At 44.3% G+C, this 22428-nt stretch overlaps 2 protein-coding genes across 3 annotated transcripts in view; both read right to left on the reverse strand.

The window, feature by feature from the left end:
• hcn2b (hyperpolarization activated cyclic nucleotide-gated potassium channel 2b) overlaps positions 1–10740 on the reverse strand; it is a 75193-nt gene extending 64453 nt beyond the window's left edge. Inside the window, exons 1-2 of the mRNA XM_072438131.1 lie at positions 10045–10740; positions 9068–9491 (exon numbers count right to left, since the gene is read on the reverse strand). Of these exons, the coding sequence (XP_072294232.1) occupies positions 9068–9491; positions 10045–10706 (1086 nt within the window). The 5' untranslated portion in view covers positions 10707–10740. The remainder of the gene's footprint in view (positions 1–9067; positions 9492–10044) is intronic.
• Positions 10741–11381: 641 nt separating this feature from the next.
• Positions 11382–21639, reverse strand: bsg (basigin). 2 transcript variants are annotated; one of them, XM_072438110.1, is made up of 9 exons: positions 21442–21639; positions 19307–19657; positions 18123–18291; positions 17295–17383; positions 16946–17082; positions 16423–16699; positions 13183–13207; positions 13034–13106; positions 11382–12530 (listed from the first exon to the last, which is right to left on the reverse strand). In XM_072438110.1, the coding sequence occupies exons 1-8, from the start codon at positions 21518–21520 to the stop codon at positions 13046–13048; spliced, it is 1188 nt and encodes a 395-aa protein (XP_072294211.1). In that variant the 5' UTR covers positions 21521–21639; the 3' UTR covers positions 11382–12530; positions 13034–13045. The 2 variants fall into 2 exon arrangements, with proteins under 2 accessions (XP_072294211.1, XP_072294212.1); XM_072438111.1 differs by lacking the exon at positions 19307–19657 and having other exon boundaries at positions 21442–21638.
• Positions 21640–22428: the final 789 nt, after the last annotated feature.

A 22428-nucleotide genomic window follows, 5' to 3' on the forward strand; every position in this document is an offset into this window, starting at 1 on the left:
GGTGGTGGTTGTGTGGCAGGGTGGTGGTTGTGTGTCAGGGCGGTGGTTGTGTGTCAGGGCGGTGGTTGTGTGTCAGGGCGGTGGTTGTGTGTCAGGGCGGTGGTTGTGTGTCAGGGCGGTGTTTGTGTGGTGTTTGTGTGGCAGGGTGGTGGTTGAGTGGCAGGGTGATGGTTGTGTGGCAGGGTGGTGTTTGTGTGGCAGGGTGGTGTTTGTGTGGCAGGGTGGTGGTTGTGTGGCAGGGTGGTGGTTGTGTGGCAGGGTGGAGGTTGTGTGGCAGGGTGGTGGTTGTGTGTCAGGGCGGTGGTTGTGTGTCAGGGCGGTGGTTGTGTGTCAGGGCGGTGGTTGTGTGTCAGGGCGGTGTTTGTGTGGTGTTTGTGTGGCAGGGTGGTGGTTGTGTGGCAGGGTGGTGGTTGTGTGGCAGGGTGGTGGTTGTGTGGCAGGGTGGTGGTTGTGTGGCAGGGTGGTGGTTGTGTGGCAGGGTGGTGTTTGTGTGGTAGGGTGGTGGTTGTGTGGCAGGGTGGTGGTTGTGTGGCAGGGTGGTGGTTGTGTGGCAGGGTGGTGTTTGTGTGGCAGGGTGGTGGTTGTGTGGCAGGGTGGTGTTTGTGTGGCAGGGTGGTGGTTGTGTGGCAGGGTGGTGGTTGTGTGGCAGGGTGGTGGTTGTGTGGCAGGGTGGTGTTTGTGTGGCAGGGTGGTGGTTGTGTGGCAGGGTGGTGGTTGTGTGGCAGGGTGGTGGTTGTGTGGCAGGGTGGTGGTTGTGTGGCAGGGTGGTGGTTGTGTGGCAGGGTGGTGGTTGTGTGGCAGGGTGGTGGTTGAGTGGCAGGGTGATGGTTGTGTGGCAGGGTGGTGTTTGTGTGGCAGGGTGGTGTTTGTGTGGCAGGGTGGTGGTTGTGTGGCAGGGTGGTGTTTGTGTGGCAGGGTGGAGGTTGTGTGGCAGGGTGGTGGTTGTGTGTCAGGGCGGTGGTTGTGTGTCAGGGCGGTGGTTGTGTGTCAGGGCGGTGGTTGTGTGTCAGGGCGGTGTTTGTGTGGTGTTTGTGTGGCAGGGTGGTGGTTGTGTGGCAGGGTGGTGGTTGTGTGGCAGGGTGGTGGTTGTGTGGCAGGGTGGTGGTTGTGTGGCAGGGTGGTGGTTGTGTGGCAGGGTGGTGTTTGTGTGGTAGGGTGGTGGTTGTGTGGCAGGGTGGTGGTTGTGTGGCAGGGTGGTGGTTGTGTGGCAGGGTGGTGTTTGTGTGGCAGGGTGGTGGTTGTGTGGCAGGGTGGTGTTTGTGTGGCAGGGTGGTGGTTGTGTGGCAGGGTGGTGTTTGTGTGGCAGGGTGGTGGTTGTGTGGCAGGGTGGTGGTTGTGTGGCAGGGTGGTGGTTGTGTGGCAGGGTGGTGTTTGTGTGGCAGGGTGGTGGTTGTGTGGCAGGGTGGTGTTTGTGTGGCAGGGTGGTGGTTGTGTGGCAGGGTGGTGTTTGTGTGGCAGGGTGGTGTTTGTGTGGCAGGGTGGTGGTTGTGTGGCAGGGTGGTGTTTGTGTGGCAGGGTGGTGGTTGTGTGGCAGGGTGGTGGTTGTGTGGCAGGGTGGTGTTTGTGTGGCAGGGTGGTGGTTGTGTGGCAGGGTGGTGGTTGTGTGGCAGGGTGGTGTTTGTGTGGCAGGGTGGTGGTTGTGTGGCAGGGTGGTGGTTGTGTGGCAGGGTGGTGTTTGTGTGGCAGGGTGGTGGTTGTGTGGCAGGGTGGTGGTTGTGTGGCAGGGTGGTGGTTGTGTGGCAGGGTGGTGTTTGTGTGGCAGGGTGGTGGTTGTGTGGCAGGGTGGTGGTTGTGTGGCAGGGTGGTGTTTGTGTGGCAGGGTGGTGTTTGTGTGGCAGGGTGGTGGTTGTGTGGCAGGGTGGTGGTTGTGTGGCAGGGTGGTGGTTGTGTGGCAGGGTGGTGGTTGTGTGGCAGGGTGGTGTTTGTGTGGCAGGGTGGTGGTTGTGTGGCAGGGTGGTGGTTGTGTGGCAGGGTGGTGGTTGTGTGGCAGGGTGGTGGTTGTGTGGCAGGGTGGTGTTTGTGTGGCAGGGTGGTGGTTGTGTGGCAGGGTGGTGTTTGTGTGGCAGGGTGGTGGTTGTGTGGCAGGGTGGTGGTTGTGTGGCAGGGTGGTGGTTGTGTGGCAGGGTGGTGGTTGTGTGGCAGGGTGGTGTTTGTGTGGCAGGGTGGTGTTTGTGTGGCAGGGTGGTGTTTGTGTGGCAGGGTGGTGGTTGTGTGGCAGGGTGGTGGTTGTGTGGCAGGGTGGTGTTTGTGTGGCAGGGTGGTGGTTGTGTGGCAGGGTGGTGTTTGTGTGGCAGGGTGGTGGTTGTGTGGCAGGGTGGTGGTTGTGTGGCAGGGTGGTGGTTGTGTGGCAGGGTGGTGTTTGTGTGGCAGGGTGGTGTTTGTGTGGCAGGGTGGTGGTTGTGTGGCAGGGTGGTGTTTGTGTGGCAGGGTGGTGTTTGTGTGGCAGGGTGGTGGTTGTGTGGCAGGGTGGTGGTTGTGTGGCAGGGTGGTGTTTGTGTGGCAGGGTGGTGTTTGTGTGGCAGGGTGGTGGTTGTGTGGCAGGGTGGTGGTTGTGTGGCAGGGTGGTGGTTGTGTGGCAGGGTGGTGGTTGTGTGGCAGGGTGGTGTTTGTGTGGCAGGGTGGTGTTTGTGTGGCAGGGTGGTGGTTGTGTGGATGTGGTGTAGGAGTTGGCTCACAAATACATTAAGTTGGTATATGACTGAAATGTGTGAAGAGTGGAAGATGTAGGAAGAAGAGAAGTCCTTTTATTTTATTAAACTATGTCATGATTAATGGTTTTAATACATGTGCAGTGACGCGTGTCTCTTAAACGTAATCTCGCATTAAAGGAGAGAAATAAATGCACTTATACAAATACTTCCACCCGTCATTGCAAGTGCCTTCTTTCTTTACTACTAATACATATTTATAAATGAGTCTTATACAGCACTTTTCCTGACACTTCTAGACTCTTTTCTTCAGAGACTTGATCATGCAGAATTCATTCACTATCTACACTTATTGATAAACTACAGTACTTCTGTAGCCACAGCTGCCCTGGCAAAATGGTGGAAATGTGGCTGAAATCTCACTGAATCTCACGTGCACATCACAGCTCTTTTCACTCTGCGTTAAAGGTTTACAGTTTACTGTATTCATCTTCTGTGTTAGGTCAAGAGGAAATTACTTTGAGCTACAGATTTAAATAATGTGATGATTCAAACTAGACAATATAGAATTTTAAAACGCAATTTAATAGTACTATTAACATCCCTAAACATATAGCGATTTGATTTTACTTATGATCCTACAAAACATTGATATGAATTACTTTGAAATACTTTTGAATTCAATTTTCTTCTTTTTTAAATACAATATTTTTTTTCTCCCCAATATTCATGAGCTTTAGCTTCCTGTTGGTGATAACTTGAGGACTTTTGCCCATTCAAAAGACATAATACTTTGTTTTGAATTGCTGATTGCTATAGCAACAGTGCTGAATTGTCATCACTCTATAATAGCTTTATGCTGTATGCTACAGTTTCCTCTCTCTGGAAATCACTGTCTATTGCAACCACTGTCCGGAAGTCTTTTATTGATCTTGATTAAAGTTGTCAGATTTCCTCTTCTAAGCTTCTCACATGAAGCTACGCTGCAGACTCAGCGGAGACAAGAGCTGATCTGGGCTGAACCGGGCTGAGCTGGACTGGACCGCTCATGTTTGTTTGGACAGAGAGAGCCAGAGAAGCAGCGCTAAGTCAAAGCAGCGGAGCATCCAGTCCTTGTGTAATGAGGGTCTGGAGTTCACATGAACACTGTCAGCAAACACAGCGCACATTTGGAAAAGGGCACAATTAAAGATGCATGATCTCAGGAAGACTACAGCCAGCGATGAGACAGCAGAGCAATGCAAGCGCGTCTCTGGGATCGTATTTAGGGATGGGCACAATGGAAATAATGAATATCGCAGAATTCTTTTGGTTTCTGTTGATCATAAAAATGATATTCAGACATTTTTTTTTCTCAAAGCATCAGGTCTGTGCTACAACGTGTCTGTAAATGTCTTTGATGAGGATGAAATATCACACTAAAGATGAATGGACTGTAAAATTAACCACAAAAGGGCAGAAATACCACTTTTTTGGAGATTACACTTGATTTTTTCTTTCTATCGCGAGGTTATTTTTATGTGTTTTAATCATAGACAATATATTATTCTATTCTATTCTAAATCACCAAAAACAACAATTGCAATATTATACATTTTTCAACACATCTCCCCATTTCTAGTTTATTTAATGGAGATGTTATAGCATTGCCTAGAATGTTCAACAGTATGGCATTAAACATACTATATCTATTCTCCATGGAGACAAGAAGGAGAGGCCACCCCAGGACAAGTTACTGCTCGATCAGATCTACGGAGAGGCGAGTAATTTCATAGAAAGAGTACATGCTTTTCACGATAGTTTTGAGCTCAACTGGAATTGAATACAAGATGCCAGATAGATAAGTGTAATGCCATACTGCGGAACATTCCAGACAAAGCAATAACATCTTCATTGACACATTCATTGAAAAGTTACATAGCGCATCTTTAAATCTACTTGGTTTTCAGTATATCAAATAAAATGAATAAACACATTGTGCCACTCAAAAGTGACACAAAAGGTGTATCATCTGTCTTGAAATAAGATACAAAAATGGATGAGCTCTCATATAAATAACTTACTGCTGTTGTTGGTTTTGAACATGGCTAAAGCATATGAGGCATTGTAGCATATGAGGCATTATGAGGTCTGAACCCTGAACTCGGCCTGTAACCACTGTCTCTATTGGGCAAAACAGAAACAAATAAACACATTTAAACTGAGAAAATGACTGTGTGAACATAATGAAGTCAACTGCAGCACACACTCTTTTTAATTCACTGTAGGAGAAATGTATCGCTGTTAGCTGGGGGCATTTGGACCCAAAAACTGTTCAAGTACAACAAATACTTCATAGATAATGCCACTGGATTAAAAAATGAGTGTGACAACCCCCAAGAGAGTCTAGACCGGAGCCACAGAGACTCTATTTGATGGAAATCTGAATAATGAACTATCTCAAGACATTTCTGCTGTGACAGCGGCGAAAGTGAAAACCCCTGCTGCTGGTTCTGACAGCTGCAGTCCACGTTTCCCAGCACATTCAAGGTTTAATTTGTAGTGATTTCAGGTTATTCTGTATGTGACGTTTGTGATTTTGGAGGTAATTAATCCTCTGTATGTATTTATAAAACGTTTCATAACATTAGTTTCAAGACACCTTAGTGAGTCTGATGCACGTGCGGTTTCACATTAACGCTTTCACCTGCGCCTCCACCACACGCTGTACTGTGTCAGCAGCTTTACAGTCGCACGTGTAGAACCTGGGAAACACACTCACACAAGACAGCCACAATAATGAGTGACAGGCTTATCAACCTGTTCAAGATGCATTCCAAGTAAACTCATACATTTTGAGAAGCTTGCAGAGGTGACTACCATTCTGATATTTGAACTGAACTGAATTTTAAAAAAGCAAGAATTATTCAAAACTGAGCTGGACTTTGCTGTTTCACTGTCAGATTGCAGATTTGTTGTCCTGGTTTATAGTATATCTGTAATTACTGGATTCACATGAAACAAAAACTGGCACAAAGTTCAGTGTTTTCAAGTTCAGCGTCGGTACAAAACAAAGCTACAATGTTCATATGCCCATTAAATACTAATTATAGTTTATTAATGGTGACTTTACTTTAAGTACCTGTGTTGTATAATGCTCTCCTTGGGCCCACCAGGCATCAAAACTTGTACTAAACATTATATTTCAGTACAAGCCCTAACTAGGCTAAGGAAGATTAGATTAAACCAGGACAAGATAACCAGGAATAAACCAGAAACAGAAAAAACGAAACTAACTCTACATCATAATTAAACCAGGGCACTATAAAAGATTTGAACAGCAGAAGAACCATGTGAGAAATAATGAGCACATTTACAGTAGGGCGCATGTCATGTTGAGGACCTCCTGCTGTTGGCTCATTTCTTTTAACTCAAAGAAGGGCTTTCCCTGCATTTGATTCCCATTCACTTATTCAAGGTCCAAGTGTGCGTGTGGCGTTCCTCGTGAGACTCTACGCATCCATATTCAATCAGGACTACTTTGGTAGTGTTTGAGACGCCCAGAGTCTTTAGCGTGGATCCACCAGAAGAAAATCCCATTAAATCTTTGTCAGTCTAAGAGCAAAACAATCTAATTGAGATCCAGTGCATACGAGACATTTGGACTAAAACAGGACGAGATGAAAATGGGACAAACTCAGTTAAACAAAATCTAACTCAGAACTGAATCAGGACTAAAATGGATTAATCAAAGTGTAAAACAAATCCAGGTCAAACAAGAAAAACAAACTGGACGGGACTAGACCAGAACAAATTAGGATTAAACAGAACTACTGATAAAACAAACCAGGTCTAAACTGCAGAACTGAACCAGTATGTCAGTGATAGGTCCAGATATTTATTTAAACTCTGGATTAGACTGACCAGTATTAGAAATTCATATTTATTTTGGCTTTTTTGTTGGAGGTGGGAGATAAAAAAGAATATGGAGTATGATTATATGGTGTAAATGTAATTATTACTATATTATTATGTCAATTTAATGATCAGATCAATGTGAAATGTCACAAAAGTGCACTTTGATGAAGGATTTGCCCTGTTTCTGTCGGGTGCTTGATTGACAGGCCGAGTAGCCAATCCGATGTTAGCATAGGCAAGTTAAGTTGACAGCACTACTTTCTTGTTTTTTTCACAACTACAGTACGTGGCTGTAAATGCACTTTTTCATTTGGCTACCAACCGCCACTAAAAGTAACACAACAAAAACAGCTGTTTCTCAGCGTTGTGCAGTTGATTTGTGTGGTTGGAAATTAAGGCACACATAAGCGTACAGTGAACGCTTTAAGTATCAAATCCTGTTAGACCACTTAAAGCTTGAAGATGCCTTGCTTATTGCTGATTCATATATCAATTAACAGCAGCCATATACAGACACAATGGCCAGCTTACCTGAGTCAGCTCTACCTTTAGCACTCAGGAAGATTGCTGACCTGATTAAGTCCCCAAACATAGCTCGAGGAGACATATGTGTTCCAAGCTGTTTGCATTGAGAGTGAGAGCACTGGTGGGCTTGTTGGGACAGCTAGGTGAAAGTGGGCAGAGCTCTGCTGTGGGTCATGTGACACGTTTATTGTCTAAGCTCCCACAAGATATGAGAGCTGAGTTCAAAAGGTTTCTTTACCCTATGCATGTCACGATCCCCCTGCATTTCTCCAACTGACTTAACTATGAGCTGAAGATACAAGAGACAGGAGTGAAGTAAAGAGTAGCAGTGAACCCAAGTCTGCTCGACATTGTGGCAGTAAAGGCAACAGAAACACCAACAGCTTTCATACAGTAAACAAGCCCGGTGATGCCCCACCAGCAGAGCAGACAACAACCACTCCCAAGAAGTCTCAATACACTACACTACCTTGACCAAAGTGGTAATTTTGCACTGTTGACAGTGGAGCAGAGAACTGCGAGAATCAAGTCTAACAGAAGGTGCTGGCGCTGTGCACGTTCACATCAGGCGGCCCAATGTTGTCTGAAAGTCACATGCCCATAGTGCAAAGGGAAACACCTGCAGGCCCTACATGGTGTTAATGCAAAGCCCTTTGAAACACCATTAAGCCCCATCAGCTCAACCAAAGAAGTTTTGTATCTTGACAGTTCTGGCTGCAACCAAGACCTGTTAAAATTGGCAGGGTGCTGCTACGCAATGGTGAGAACTCGCTAGAGACGTATGCAGTGCTTGACGACAGATCAGAACACACTATTCTGCTTCCTGCTGCAGCCCAAACACGCCACAAGACTTCAAAACTGTTAGACTAGACATCAGGGTCATGCGTGGTGTCATTCACCATCTCCCCTGCAGATCAGCCACTGAAGACGTTCACCATTAAATGTGAATTTACTGCTGAGCCACTGAGTTTAGCTGGACACTCATACTCAGTGGAGGCCCCTTAGAGGTCTCTCACTTCCAGCAATAAACAGAGTACACGCCCTGTTGTTGATAGGCTCAGATTACCCACACCTAATCACTCCAGTTGCCCCTGTGCGCCTCGGATGTCCTGGGGGACCCGCTGCTGTTAGAACAAGGGTAGGCTGGACACTTTAGGGGCCGATTAAGAATGGCAAACAACCATCTACCACAGTGCCTTCACCTCTCCACCATGTCCCACTTTGCTGAAGTATTCCAGAATGCGGAAAAGATGTGCCAATCAAAAAACACACATTATCAGGTGCTACCTCCCAACCCTTCAAACACAGCTGTAAATCAGGACCACTGTAATGGTGATGGGCCCTCAGTTACCGAGTGCCCTTTAGTCGAACTGGTCACCAAAGTTCTCCCTGGACATGATGGATGGGTTCATGCTGCTGAAGTCCAAATCAAGGACAAGACAAGGCCTGTTGCACACCTAGTAGCTCTGCCTGCCATCCCCAACACTCACTTTGAAACCGAGCGCACTTCTTAGGTGTCAAATTTGCTGGATAAATTAGGGGACGGCTGCTGGATTGACAGGCCAAGTAGCCAATCAGATCAGCAAAGGCAAGTTTGGGTTACAGCACTAGGTGTTTGCTAAGTTTTAGGTGTTTATCAGCATCATGAAAAGCTCCTGGTTATTGATTTGTGTGCGTAATAAAAAAGTGTGTGTGTGTGTGCAGGTGCGTGTGCAGGTGAGCGTGTGTCTGTGTGTGTGTGTGTGCGTGCGTGCGTGTGTCTGTGTGTGTAGGTGCGTGTGTGTAGGTGCATGTGTGCGTGTGTGTGTGTGTGTGCAGGTGAGCGTGTGTCTGTGTGTGTGTGTGTGTGCGTGTGTGTGTGCAGGTGCGCGTGTGTGTGTGCGTGCGTGTGTGTGTCTGTGTGTGTAGGTGCGTGTGTGTGTGCGTGTATGTATGTGTGTGTGTGTGTGTGTGTGTGTGCGTGTGTGCGTGCGTGCGTGTGTGTGTGCGTGTCGTACCTCCTCCCACTGGTGAATGTACCGGATCAGTCTGGACAGTCTGAGCAAACGCAGCAGACTCAGGATCTTTGTAAAGCGCACAATTCTCAGTGCTCGGGCCGTTTTGTACATCTCCGAGTCCATGCCTCGCTCCACGATGAGGAAGATATAATCCACCGGGATGGAGGAGACAAAGTCCACCACAAACCAGCTCTTCAGGTACTTCTGCTTGATCTTGTTGGGGTCGAGGATGATCTCAGTGTTCTCTTCAAACACGATCCCTGTCCTAAAGTTCAGGACCAGGTCTATGAGGAAGAAGGTGTCCGAGACAACATTGAAGATGATCCATGGCGTGGTGGTCTCCTCCTTGAAGAAGGTGATGCCCACAGGGATGATGATGAGGTTTCCCACCATGAACATGAGCATTGAGAAGTCCCAGTAGAACCTAGGGAAGAAGACAGGAACATGAAGCTGGAGGGGAATTTACATTTTACAAAAGTTAAACCAAGTAATTATGAAAGATTCAAGCAGCCTGGGTCCTGCAGCATAAACAAATAAACTAAATTAGCAAACAACAAAATACATTTGGATCTAGGAATAAACCCATACTAAGATTCGGCAAAATAAAAACTAAACAATAAGTAAGAAAATGCAATGTCCATTGGCTATTTATTTATTTCTTGTATGTTTTTCGCTCTAAATATATTCCCAACTGCGAGTGTGGCACAGTAACTGCAATAAGGTTGAGCTTGTGTGTGTTGTGCCTGTCAACTATTCTTCATTTGTTACTGGCACAATTACTTTATCATTATCTGCCCGTTTCGAATCAAAACAGGGAGCGCTGACCGTGGTGCTGAAACCCCCAGCATTTGAGCTTCTTTCACCATTTTGGCTTATTTTTTAGGTTTCAAAAGTGAGTCAACTTAAAGCAGCCAAGTCTATCAGCGAAGGTTTTTGTGGTGTTTTGTTTGACTGTACAAAATGTTTCGTGGACTCACCTAAAGTCACTATATGGGTGTATTATCCAGTTTCCCGCGGACTTGACGCGCTCCTGCTCCTTCTCTACCGCCTTCTGGCTGCCAAACATACGCAAAGAAAACTTGTTGACTCCGGGCTGGAGCATGGAGCTGAACTGGCGCTGCATGTAAGTTTGGTTGTTCCCGGAGTCCTCATCGTCCGCCACAATCTCTTCCGCTTTGGAGAAAGTCACGGAGTTTCTGGACTGGCCAGACAAGAGCCCTTTCCCAACCGAGATGGCGGAGAAGGACACTCGGGAGTCCTTCTTGTCCGTTGCACTGGTCTTGACCTCGGACCCGGGCCCCTGGCCTTGGGGCCCCGCTGAGGTGACAGTGCCATCCATAACTATTTGTTCCCCCTTTGCGTCTCCAGCCTCTGCGCCCGTCTCCTGTCTGGAGATGAGAGAGGAGAGGCTGCCTGGACTGGTGGGCTCCCGTCTACAGTCTCCGTTTTTGCTGCATATCATTCCGCTGGCCCCTTCTGCTAACGCCCCTGACACCGTGTGCTCCGCGGGGACATACTGCCAATGGTCGCTGCTCACGGAGCCGCTGGACTCGTCTCGCAGGAGCCAAAGCTCATTGTTGTTGGAGTTTGTGCGCGCGGTGGACGCGGCTCCGCCTCCCGGTGTCAGCCCCCTCTTCATCTCGCATCCATCCTCATGTCCGGTCACACCGGAGACTGAGGCTGAGAGCTCCTCCTTAGTCTTCCACACACTCGTCCATCACACGTGCACGCGGACAGCCACTCCCACGTGGACTTGGGCGTCGGCGCCTAAAGGAGCCAGGAGTTCATCATTATCAGTCTCAACCTGAGAGTAGGAGCTTTCAGCACAGCCACCGCTGTATTATTTAAGTGGACTATATTTACCTGTCTGACCAAGACCACGCGCATTTACAATACTTTACTAAAGAGGTTGAGACTTTCCAGATATAACATATATAGCAACATATTTGCTCTCATTTAGAAATACTGAACTAATACACTACTGCCTGCAGCTCTTGTATTGCATAATGTGCATAACCCACAGAGTAAATGACCAAACTTAAAAAGTTGAGTGGAAATAAACATAAGTCGTGTTAATAGCTCTATGAGCCAATAAAGTACCACGATGACCCTCTTGAGCCCCTGTAACCTGGGCACATACTGCCCTCTAGCGGCTCTGCACTACAGGCCTCCGCCTGCTGCTGCTAAGCACGTTTCAGACAGTGGGAAAAGACTGCCATCTAGTGGTGAAACAAATCTCTTCATTCATAACCCGGAGTAATCGGGGGTATTTCACAATGTAAATTAGTATTAAAGGATATAAAAAAACACCAACTTAAATCCATAGCCTTTATTCAGTTTTGTGCATGTCATACAGATGGTCGTTTCATATTGGAAAATACAACATTGTACACAACTGTTCCCAACGCTTTTACCTTCGTATTAGTATAATTGTAGTATGGTAACATCCAATCACAAAACTACTCAGGTTAAATGTAACTTATGGCTTTCTGAGTCATCTACACAGTGAAGGAACAATTAGTTTCAACAATCACACAAACATGTAGCTGTCCCAGTTCATTATGTGACATAGATTTATAGCAGTAACATCAGTGAAGTTTAGTAGCGTTCAAAGGCATAAGATTGTTCACTTTTGCACTTGGTCCTTCAGAGAGAGAGAGAGAAAAAAAAAAAAAAAAACTGAAAACCTGTGATTCAAAACTTAAATTAAAAAAGATTACAAGACAAAAATCTTGCATTCCTAAAAGCAGTGGTTCTTAACCCTTTTCAGTCACGACCTCCAAACACACAAAATGGACAACCTGCCAAATGTACACCTGTCCTCATTTCATCTTCCGGACATTGGCCTAAAAGCAATAATTTGGCAGCCCAATAAATAATGATCTACATCCACCACTGCATCAGAAGCGTCAGGCCTTGTTTATGATTATTGCATAACATTTAAATATTTTCTGGGAACCCTTGAAATCATTCCGTGACCCCCGGGTTGAGAACCACTGCCTTGATGTATGGCAAAACAGTCAATGCATTTCCAGCCATTTTGCATTAGATCAAGTTTAAATAAAAACGTCAAGGAAACATTGTGCATTAAGACCAAGTATAAAAATCTGAGGGTGGTGAAGTGTAGGACAAATAAATTGGTTGCAACAAATACTCAGTGACAGCGGGCAGTGCAGGAGCAGACAAGACTTTCGAAACACCATGTGGGAAATGTATTTGCTTTACGACACACACAGCAGTTAAAACTCATGCAATGGTTTGTGTTTATTGTTTATTCAAAAAGAATAAAAACTCACTATGGCCTCTAAACTGCACAATGTGGAGGAGATTAGAGAAGAAAACAAAAGCAAATAAAAACTTTAAAATCTCTTAACACATCTACACCAAGGAACAGAAGGTTATTTAGAACTGCAGGTGCAAAGAGCGCCACACCACAGTTCTTAGTCATTCAGACTTTCATAATCTGTGGAAAGAGAAAAAGGAAATACTTTCATGGAGTTATGAGACAGAGAAAATGGACAGAACGCAGGTATTTGAGAAGACTAAAAAAAATCTTTGTGCAGATAAATGCCCCCAACTGAAACTTATTTCCACATGTTTGTACTGGCTACTACATTCAGAACGAGAAAACTACATACAAAACAAACTAAAACTCAACCTTTTAGTTAACAGTGCTGCAACTGCAAATAATGCTTTTGCCAAACAGTTTGTATGGTTATTTTCATTAGATCAATCAGTTGTAAGCCATTTATAACTCGAATATAGCCCGTAAAATCCAGATTGTAGTTTCTCAATTACAAAATGAGTTGATGATCATTTCAATATTACCTTTTTGTAATTAAAGTGTTTCATCATTATTACTGATCAATAACATCCATCAAGATTTTATAAACTTAAATCTTCCATTTCAGAAGTTTCTGTGAGGCAGGAGAAGATGTTTGTGTCACTAACAATCTCTTCACAAACCTTGGAAGGATTTTAGTTGGAGTTCCTTTGCCTCACGCCTTTGTCCTTGTGGTTTGCATTAGAGTTGCTCTTCCTAAAAACACATCCAACTTTAGCTCACAAAAGGCCAAATTACAGTGCTAAATATCAGTAAATGTCAGTTTACTTACAGAGGAGCAGCACCTGAGTCATCATCTGCACAGGGAACAACAGAAACAAAAAATGTTAATTTATGAGAAAAAAGTACATAACATTGTAAAAACAAACAGACATGCCCCGGCCCAACCCCAAAGATGACAGCAGCAGTGTTATAACATGACATCCTCCGCACCACAAGTGAAGGTTATGTCAGATCACATGAACTGAAGCATGCCTCCTGCTCCTAAAGTGTTGCGTATGAGAAGAAGCTCAACTTCATATATACAGTGCATTTACACTTGTTATGTTACAGCCTTATTCCAAACAGATTATACATATACGGGCCGCACCCGTCAATAAGACGCAGGTGCCCACGTTGTAACAAGAGATATTTAGACATGCCAATTGTCTTTTGAACCAGGGGTCTCATGGAGCACCCGCTGTGCCGGTCTAATTAGACTAATTTCTCAGTGAAGATGGTTTGTAATAAAACAGTATTTTGAAGTTTATCAAAGAACACATCACAAATGTCCCTACTGTCCCCTCTGTCCTTGATGACTCTGTGAGCCAATTTATCTTTGCGTCTTCACATCTGGTTCATCGGCTCCTGAGCTTGTGCTTTGTGAGTGTTACGTTGTAACACAAGATATTTACACAGAAGTATGTTCCATGGTAGTGACACAGGGGTCAGGTCTGGCCAGGACTGTCATTTCAATGCAGCAGGTTCTAAACGGCAGACCAGCGTATATGGCATGTGCGCGCTCCACATGTGTCTTTGCGTTTCACCGCGTCTAGATTCACTCTCTCATACGACTCATTTCTCTGTGAATAAGTCTGATTGTAATAAAACAGTGATTTGAAGCTTAAAATACAGTGACTACCGTCCACTTCTTCTACAGTATGGGGGTCGTTATATGGGCCGCAGGGTTCAAAGCGTGGGGGGGGAAAGTAGCTGCTTAATGTCTGAAAAGGACAGTTTCTCCCATTCATCTTTGCAGAACATCACAAGCTCCATCAGGTTGGATGGTGAGCACCGGCTCAAAGCCATTTTCAGATCTCTCCAGAGATGTTCAACTGGGTTCAAGTCTGGGCCCTGGCTGGACACACTCACGGTCATTCACAGAGTCCTGTAGCCACTCTTGTTATCCTGGCTGTGTGCTTAGGGCCGTTGTCTTGTTGGAAGATGAACCTTCTCCCCAGTCTGAGGTCCAGAGCGCCCTGAAGAGGCGTTTCATCAAGGATGTTCCTCTACACTGCTGTATTCATGTTTTGGTTGATCCTGACTAGTCTCCCAGTTCTGCTGCTGAAAAACATCCCCACATAGAGATGGTACTGGCCAGGTGATGAGCTCTGCCTGGTTTCCTCACGACATGACTCAAGCCAAAAGGTTCAAACTTTGTTTCATCAGACCAGAGATTTTTGTTTCTAATGGTCTGAGTCTTTCAGGTGCCTTTTTGCAAACTTCGGGGGGACTGTCATGCACCATTTACGGAGTCTGTACAGGCCTGATAGGTTGAGTTCTGCAGATGGTTGTTCGTCTGGAAGGTTCCCCTTTCTCCACAAAACCATGTTGGAGAACAGTCAGAGAAACCATCAGGTTCTTGGTCACCTCCGTGACCATCTTTACCACAGGTGGACGAATCTTCAGGAAGATCAGTGGTAAAGGATGTATCTGAGTACTTAAGTTGTCATTATGGGGTATCGTTTGTAGATTCTTTGAAGCAAATAATGAATTTAATCATTTTTGGAATAAGGCTGTAACATAAATTGTGGAAAAAGTGAATACTTTCCGAATGCACTGTAAAGACAAATACATAGTGTCCTAAACATGATTTCCCTTCAGCATTAAAAAAAGGCCCATGCAATAAAAGCAAACGCTAACGAGACCTAAGAAGACTGCGGTGGACCACTTAAGTGCACAGTTCTGTTCACAGCTCAGAGCCCGTGTTCACAACAAGGGTCTAAAGCAGGGCTATTCAACAAGAGGCCTGGGGGCCAACTCAGGCCCTGCAAGCAATTTAATCTGGCCCATCACCCATTTTCTAAATATTACCACAGCAACAACAAAATCTTGTTTACTGGTTTAATTCTAGGTTGGCACTAGTTGAGACCTTGTTTGGTCTTGGTTTAGTGCTTGTTTAATTCTGCTTTAGACCCGTTTTGATTCTGGGTCAGTCCTGTTTCACACCTGGTTGGTACTAGTCTAGTCCTAGCTTAACTCTGGGTCAGTCCTGGATGGGCAATTTTGATAAAGCCTTTTGTATGATATTTCTCACAAAAATCTTATCAGTAGTTATTGTAATGTATTAACACAACTTATTAAAAAAACTGTTGGGGATATTTTTGGGGCCCAAAATCGAGTTAGAGTGGCAAAAAATCTGGATTTCCAGGACCAAACGATGAGTGGAAAATCCAAAACTATCCTGGCCTTGATATCATGAGCCCTGCAACTTGTCATGCACAATGTTCACGATGCAGAAGGCATGCAGGACAGAAATCTAAAGCCTGCCACATGAACCTGTGTAAGAGCGTTTGAACCACTAGTCTGAGTGAGAAAAGGACTCGGACTGTCTGGTGTTAGCGGTAGAGCGGACAAAGGGTCACAATGCAGGGCCACTGAAAGAAAAGTGACCAGATCTTTTATCACAGTCGTCCAAGAAGTGGTGACTATGAAAGCAGTTCAGACTCCCATAGCTGTCCCACGCGGTCATTTCAGCTCAACCACTTCAGTCTGACATGCAGTTTTTTTTTCACTTACCAAAATGCAAAATCAGCAGCAAACAGAGAAGTAAAAAAGTAAATCATAAAAAATAAAAACGTTCCAATCACAGATCATTTGCACAAAGGTAGCTGCTGTTGCTGCTCACTCCTGACTGCTTTATATCAATAGGGAAAAGATAGAACAAAGCAAGTGACTGGGGCTGATACAGAGAGCATGCAGCTTCATACTCCATTAGGCGATGCATCGCCTCAGCAGCGTCTGAACGACCACAGAGGACTACATTTACACAGCTCAGTACAGAATGGGATGGTTACTGTGGCATTTGGAACTAAAGAATGTGTAAGAAGTGTTCAGATTCCCTTAAAAGCTGAACAAAGGACCAGAGGCAAATACATTTCTATGGAGGGATACTTTTGAACAGGATTGCATTTTTACTTAAGCTGACGCCATTAGTGAATGTAAACTGTCCTTTAATGTGTTATAGTGTACAGTTTAGTTACAATTCCTAAAAAGTATTGCATAGAAAAGTTGAGGATATGAGGATATGTACCGTCAGTGATCTCATCGGGCTTTCTCCTCTTCTCGTAGATGAATATGATGGTGACCAGGATGATGACCTCAGCCACGATGCCGAGGAAGGGCCAGAGTGCAGCCAGGCGGCTGCGGACACGCAGGTAGATGCGATCCGTGCTCGCGCCGATGTCGTTGGAGCCAGTGCAGACGTAGTCGCCCACGTCGGCCTCCATGCTCAGGCTGGTGATGGTCAGCAGGGTCTTCTCAGGAGTGCTCTTGATCTCAAACTTGTCACTGGTGCCATTTACAATGGGCTGTAGATGGAGACAAAAGACTCAAAACCTCAATTTTAAGTGAACCGTAGATTTTTGGACACAGAATAAAATGATACACAATTTACACTTTGGAATTAATAATCCTCTGAGCTTGTCATTTTAAGTGCATTTCCATTTTAATCAGATAAAAAAGAAAACGTGTCATAATAACACTAGAAAGACTGAATATTAGCCGTCACGCTCAAATGCAGTCGTGAATGCTGTGAAGGCTGATAAAACATTCACCTGTGGGACACCTTCCACGTCTTTGTACCAGCTCCAGGTGGTGGGCAGAGGGTAACTGTGGCTCACACAGGTCAGCACAGCTTGGTCGTTCTCATTGCCATGCTCCGAGTGCTTATAGGCAGAGACGTGTGGCATGGCTACAATACACAATAAATGTTATTTAGTATCATTTCCACATCCAGATGAAAGAACTCACTATTCAATGTTACTGCCTCATTGTGTTTTCACTATCGCTACAAACAAAAGCATCCGGCAATAGTTCCAGAGCTCACAGTAATCTTTCATGAGCTATTGTGTTGGCAAACAATGACTTATTTCAGTCTGAATGATGGCAAAATAATAAACTTACTTTTGACTTCAATGACCTTCACAACAGGTTTGTCCATCTCAAAAACGCACGCATACTTTCCTCCATTGTGGTAGGTGATCTTTGGCAAACTAGGCAAAGAAAATTCATTAGGTTCATAGATTACAGCTCAAGAATTTCAGTAAAGCAAACGTTTCGTTACTGGTAAATGTTTTCAAATAAACACTTATGATCATTAACAAAATAAAAGATTAAATCCACAGTATGCTGGGAATAAGCGGCCTTCCTCAAGTAATCACAATCCTACTTTTGTTTGCCGTCCTGTACAGTGCAGCTCTAACAGGGAATTAGGTCAGTCCGTGTGAGCACTGCGCCGTCGGCCTTGATCCCGGCTGCCAGGGCGTGCCAGCTCTCGCTAATCAAGCCCACAGAACGTCTGAGTGACGCCCTCAGCTCCGCGGCTGATGGAGGCATGTGGGAGAAAGAGGGTGCTGCACTGCCAGAACGCGCAAGGAAGGATTTGAGTTACCGTGAGCAAAGGCCTGGGAGCCATGACCCAAAAATGGACATTTCCAAAAAGATTCCAATGTGGTGGGGAGTAAAATTGCACAATAAGGTAATGATACTCTAAACATCCTCCCACATTGTAATTTTCTACCATGTAAAAACCACCAAAACCTAGAACAATTTAGTGTAACAAATTGCTTCTTTATTCAAGCAATTAACAAAGAAATGTTAAAGAAATAATATGCTTTTTAATTAGGCGTTTAAGTTTGTTTTTAATTATCAAAACACAATTATTGCTATAGTGGACCAGTCACAACCAGTGGATTAATAGCTGCAGCATAAAGGCGTATAAGTGCTTCTCACGGTAAAGTTGTGAAGGGGTTCCCGTCGGTGGAAGTGGACTCTTCAATCAGTTTCCCGTCCAGAGTCCAGTGGGAGCCTTTGATGGGCATGCTCGCGCTGGTCAGGTTACAGGTCAGCACGGCAGAAGTCTCATTCACCACCTCGATGGGCGAGGTTGTGATCTCTGGCTCTTTGGGGAAAAAACAAAACAGGAAAAGTTGACGGACAGAAGTGAAGGGGTTTTGAGGGCAGTCTTCTGGAGAGATCTGCAGGGTTGAGTAGGAGCTGTAGAGGGGACCATCTACTAAAGGGAAGAAGATACTAAACACATGCAGAAGTCATGACCTTCTTTTGAGGACTAGTCAAGCTGGACACATTTCTCAACGTAACACTGGACCACAAGACATTTCTGCTAAATGAAACCTTCTGTGAAACCAACATTTGGGTTTGACTGCTTTTCAAACACTGGAAACATGTAAGAGCAATGCGAGTTGGGGTGGGCGATATTGACAAAAAAAGATTTTTTGTTGTAGAGTATACTAATGAGGTCAATCCAAGAATTTTATCCAGAAATGTGTTAAAACATGTCAGTAAATTTATTAGTAGCAGTTTAATTAGACCATAGGGATGAGTGTGAGTCCACAAGAACAATAAATATAATAAACAAATTGTGGAGATCAAGATTTTAGCCTCACATGTTATGTTAATATTTTTTTAAATAATAAAAATATGAAAATAAGTACCGATATATATGTATATATATATATATATTCTTTTGGAACTACAGCTTCTTCTGAAGTGGACCTCCACATATTAACCCTTTATTTGTCCCATTCAAATGTAAATCCACAAGACAAAAATATCAAGATCATTTTCCACATCTGTGCACTAAAAGTACCACAAAAAGGAACAAAAGTGTACATTTATTTCAATTTGTAAATTGGCTCTTTTTGAAGCGTTTTATACTATAAAAGGACCTTGATATTCAAATTCTGCATCTCTTCAAAACAACATTGATGATATTATCTAAAGACTGATACTGATATATTGCCCACCTCTGCCTTAGTTTACAGCAGATTTTGCCCCTTATGGCCAGTATTACCTTGACAAGAACTATTCTTCTATTGACTGAGAAAAGGCATCAGGGACTAGTTGGGTAAGAAGACGGGGGGGGGGGCAGCCCTGAGGCGTCCGCTGCCACTCACTCTGAAGGACAATAACGTTAGCCTGTGAGCGGATCCACTTGATTCTAGGCGTCCTCTGGAGCTCGTTACGGTCCGGGTCGTTGGAGGCGCGGCACTCGTACGTCCCAGAGTCGTTCAGGGCGAGACTCGAGAGGTAAATGGTGCTAGTGGCGTGGGCTATGTATGTGGCGTCAATGTGCACGCGCTCGTCCCACGCCCCGTCGTACAGTTGGGTGTAGGTCTCGTTGTGCTCCTCACCCTCTATAAACCACCACTGTACCTCCGGGATGGGGTCGCCTATCACCTCGCAGTGCAACTCTGCGCCATCGTCAGTGTACACGTGCTGGGACAGGGGCGATTTGATGAAGCCGGCTTTTGGGCGTTTACGGGTGAAATGAAAGAAAAGATGAATCGATGGGTTTTGTGATGTGGGGATTAAAGACAGAAGAATGGAAGCAAATAGAAAAGACAAAAGAAAACATTAATACAATCACAAATGAGCAGAAATCAAAAGCACGTTAAAAAGGGATGAAGATGGTACGAATAAAAACGTTGAAATTAAGCACACACACAAAAATTAAACGTGCAAATGAAAAAAAAACAAGCAAGTGAAAAATTGGGCAGTAGTTCGTGAAGTAGAGCCGTGTGACAGCTCAGATTTGACTTGCGATACAAGTTTAAATATTAGGGTTCAGAGTACACATTTTAAACAACTTCAGGAGTATTAACATTTGATAAAAGACCTAAATATGAACAAATCGATACAAGATACAAGATACAAGATTTTAGACACCTAGTATATCGTTTGGAAGGTCTTGTATTAAAGAAACACGCACTGTATGAACTGAAGACCTAAAGTGAGTCGGGTTTGACAGAACACTGCTATTATATGCGATACTAGGGCTGTAACTAACAATAATTTGACTGTTTGTCAAACACTTTTTTTCTGTTGAACATTGGAAGCATTTTAAACCAAATATAGGTTGATATACAGTGACTGAAGGCTTCGACACAGAACATATTAAACATAATGGAAATTAAAACTTGTTTCTTCTTGACATTTATAAAACATATTTTTGTATGAATTTTAAAGTCAGTATAGTCCAGTTATATAGTCGACTAGTCACAATTAGTCAATTAATGGCTGCAGCAGATTTGTTCATAGAGCCATGACACACAGGGCAATGATGACTGTACAACAAACTAAATGTTGCTGTTGGTTTTTAGTTAAAGGTTCAGTCAATGCCACAGTCAAAAGGTCGCCTTCGTTCCACACGCCGTTTCAAAGTTCAATATTAAATATAGCCAGCTCACTTGTTCCATGGGCTGATCACGGCGGGTATTGCTCTGCAACAACCTCTCTGAACAGTAACTATTGCATTATAAAAGCAGAAACTTGCCATATGCACATTGACATTACACAGGGCACACAAAAGGTTGAGCAAAGTTTGCTCTATAACAAAGCGTCAGGGAACTGCAAGAGTTGTAATTTCTAATCACACTTTTGCAAGAATGTCCTATTGCATAATGCAGATTTCGGACAGGTCAAAATACTGACAAAGCATGTTGAACTACTGTGTGGAAACAGCTCTGGTGTAAAGTGTAGTGTCCCGGGTCTAATGCCACAGGTGAGTAAAAGGAGGTCAGGTCACACAGGTCTAAATGAACAAATAAACTGGAATTGACCAATTCTCTGGGAGGGATTAAGGCTCCCAGAGAATTGGGACTTCTATCAAGTCTTTAAATGTGACTAGAGTACCAGCTTGTGACCTTTCCGTCCCATGACTAGTTTAACACATAAAACTTGTATTCAGGGAGTCTTGTCCAGTGTTAAGGGTCCATGGCTGCTCTTTGAACAGATAAAACACGGACAGTTGTCAGCGAATAGACAATCGCCATCTTGGCTTGTATTGCAAATTCTGCCTCTGGAGCATTTACGTGTTAAAGTACAAAAGCTCTGCGTGTTATGCAAGGTAAACAGGAAGAAAGCGAGAGCTGAGTGAGGCCAGACCATATGTTAAGCATTACTGTGGGCGGTCACGTGACTGGGGCTAACAGTGTTAGCATTAACGTGTGTAAAAGTGAAATCAAACTAGCGTTTGGATTTTGCGTTTGGAAATCAACATGGCTGACACACACTGGCGTTCAGTTCTTACCTGTCGAGGCACTGCCTCTCCACGAGACTAACAGCACGGCCCCAAGCGCCAAAAGCAACTTCATGGTGGTCAATTTCATAAATCAAAAAGTTAACGAAGTAAAACAACGTTAATACAAAAGCTTGTGCCTCGTTTCTCCGCTCGCTCTTCGTCTGAGGACGGAGACTGTGTCCTCTAGAAGCGCCCCACGCACGAGCCTAGATCCGCACGTACGCGTGACGCAGGCCGTGGGCGTGGCCTTTACTCAGACGTTTTTTTTTATTTTTTTAACTCTTCGATACTTTTAATGGCGGTTTGCGGCCAAAGGAAAATGTGCATTTACCGCCACCTGCTGTAGTTGTCCATCTTCAAAGTGTTTTATGCTCAACATAAGATTAGAACCGTGACTATGACGGAAGCAGTATGATGACATCACGCCTGTGGTCGCCGGGCATGTGACGATATAAAACATCATAAAACATATGCCTTATGATAAGTGTTGCTTTTAATGGCGGTTGGCAGAAGATAGGGAGGAGGAAGAAGAGGATCTTGTAACACTTGGACATCAGCCGCCATGAAACCAAAAAAGAAGAAGAGGATCTCATGTGCTTGGAACTGAAGAATTAAGTTCCAAGCCAATAAAGTCTAAAGAATAATGTCTGGCGGTAATGTATCACTTGGATACCAGCCGCCAGAAAAAAAGCCAACTCTCTCCTCTCCCACTCTCTTTTTTCATACTTTGAAGACGTACACCTACAGAAGATGTACAACTAAAGTTTACGGTATGCTTGATGATATAAAGCAGCTTTATATTGTATAAAGCATATGCTTTAGATTTTCAGACAATCAATTCCTTTCCGTTTCTCTGAATTTCTGAAATCACACAAAGAAATATGTACAAAATGAACCTTGAATGACAAAAATCCGACAAGAAATGTGACCTGTGAAACGATCCAAAAAACATGTTTCTATAATAATAATAATGATAAAGATATTCTAGAACTAATG

The sequence above is a fragment of the Eucyclogobius newberryi genome, unplaced genomic scaffold (assembly GCF_026437365.1).
Source record: "Eucyclogobius newberryi isolate DKJ021-1_F unplaced genomic scaffold, fEucNew1.0.hap1 SCAF_9, whole genome shotgun sequence".
NCBI lineage: Eukaryota > Metazoa > Chordata > Actinopteri > Gobiiformes > Gobiidae > Eucyclogobius > Eucyclogobius newberryi.

Bases quoted from the DNA above. Each gene is read 5' to 3' on its own strand.
- bsg (XM_072438110.1), bottom strand. From the start codon at position 21,520: ATGAAATTGACCACCATGAAGTTGCTTTTGGCGCTTGGGGCCGTGCTG. The intron at 16,700-16,945 runs GTGAATGTTTTA...CTCCATCTACAG, and splicing joins ACGTGGAAGGTGTCCCACAG to CCCATTGTAAATGGCACCAG. The intron at 13,107-13,182 runs GTAAGTAAACTG...ATGTGTTTTTAG, and splicing joins GACTCAGGTGCTGCTCCTCT to GAAGAGCAACTCTAATGCAA.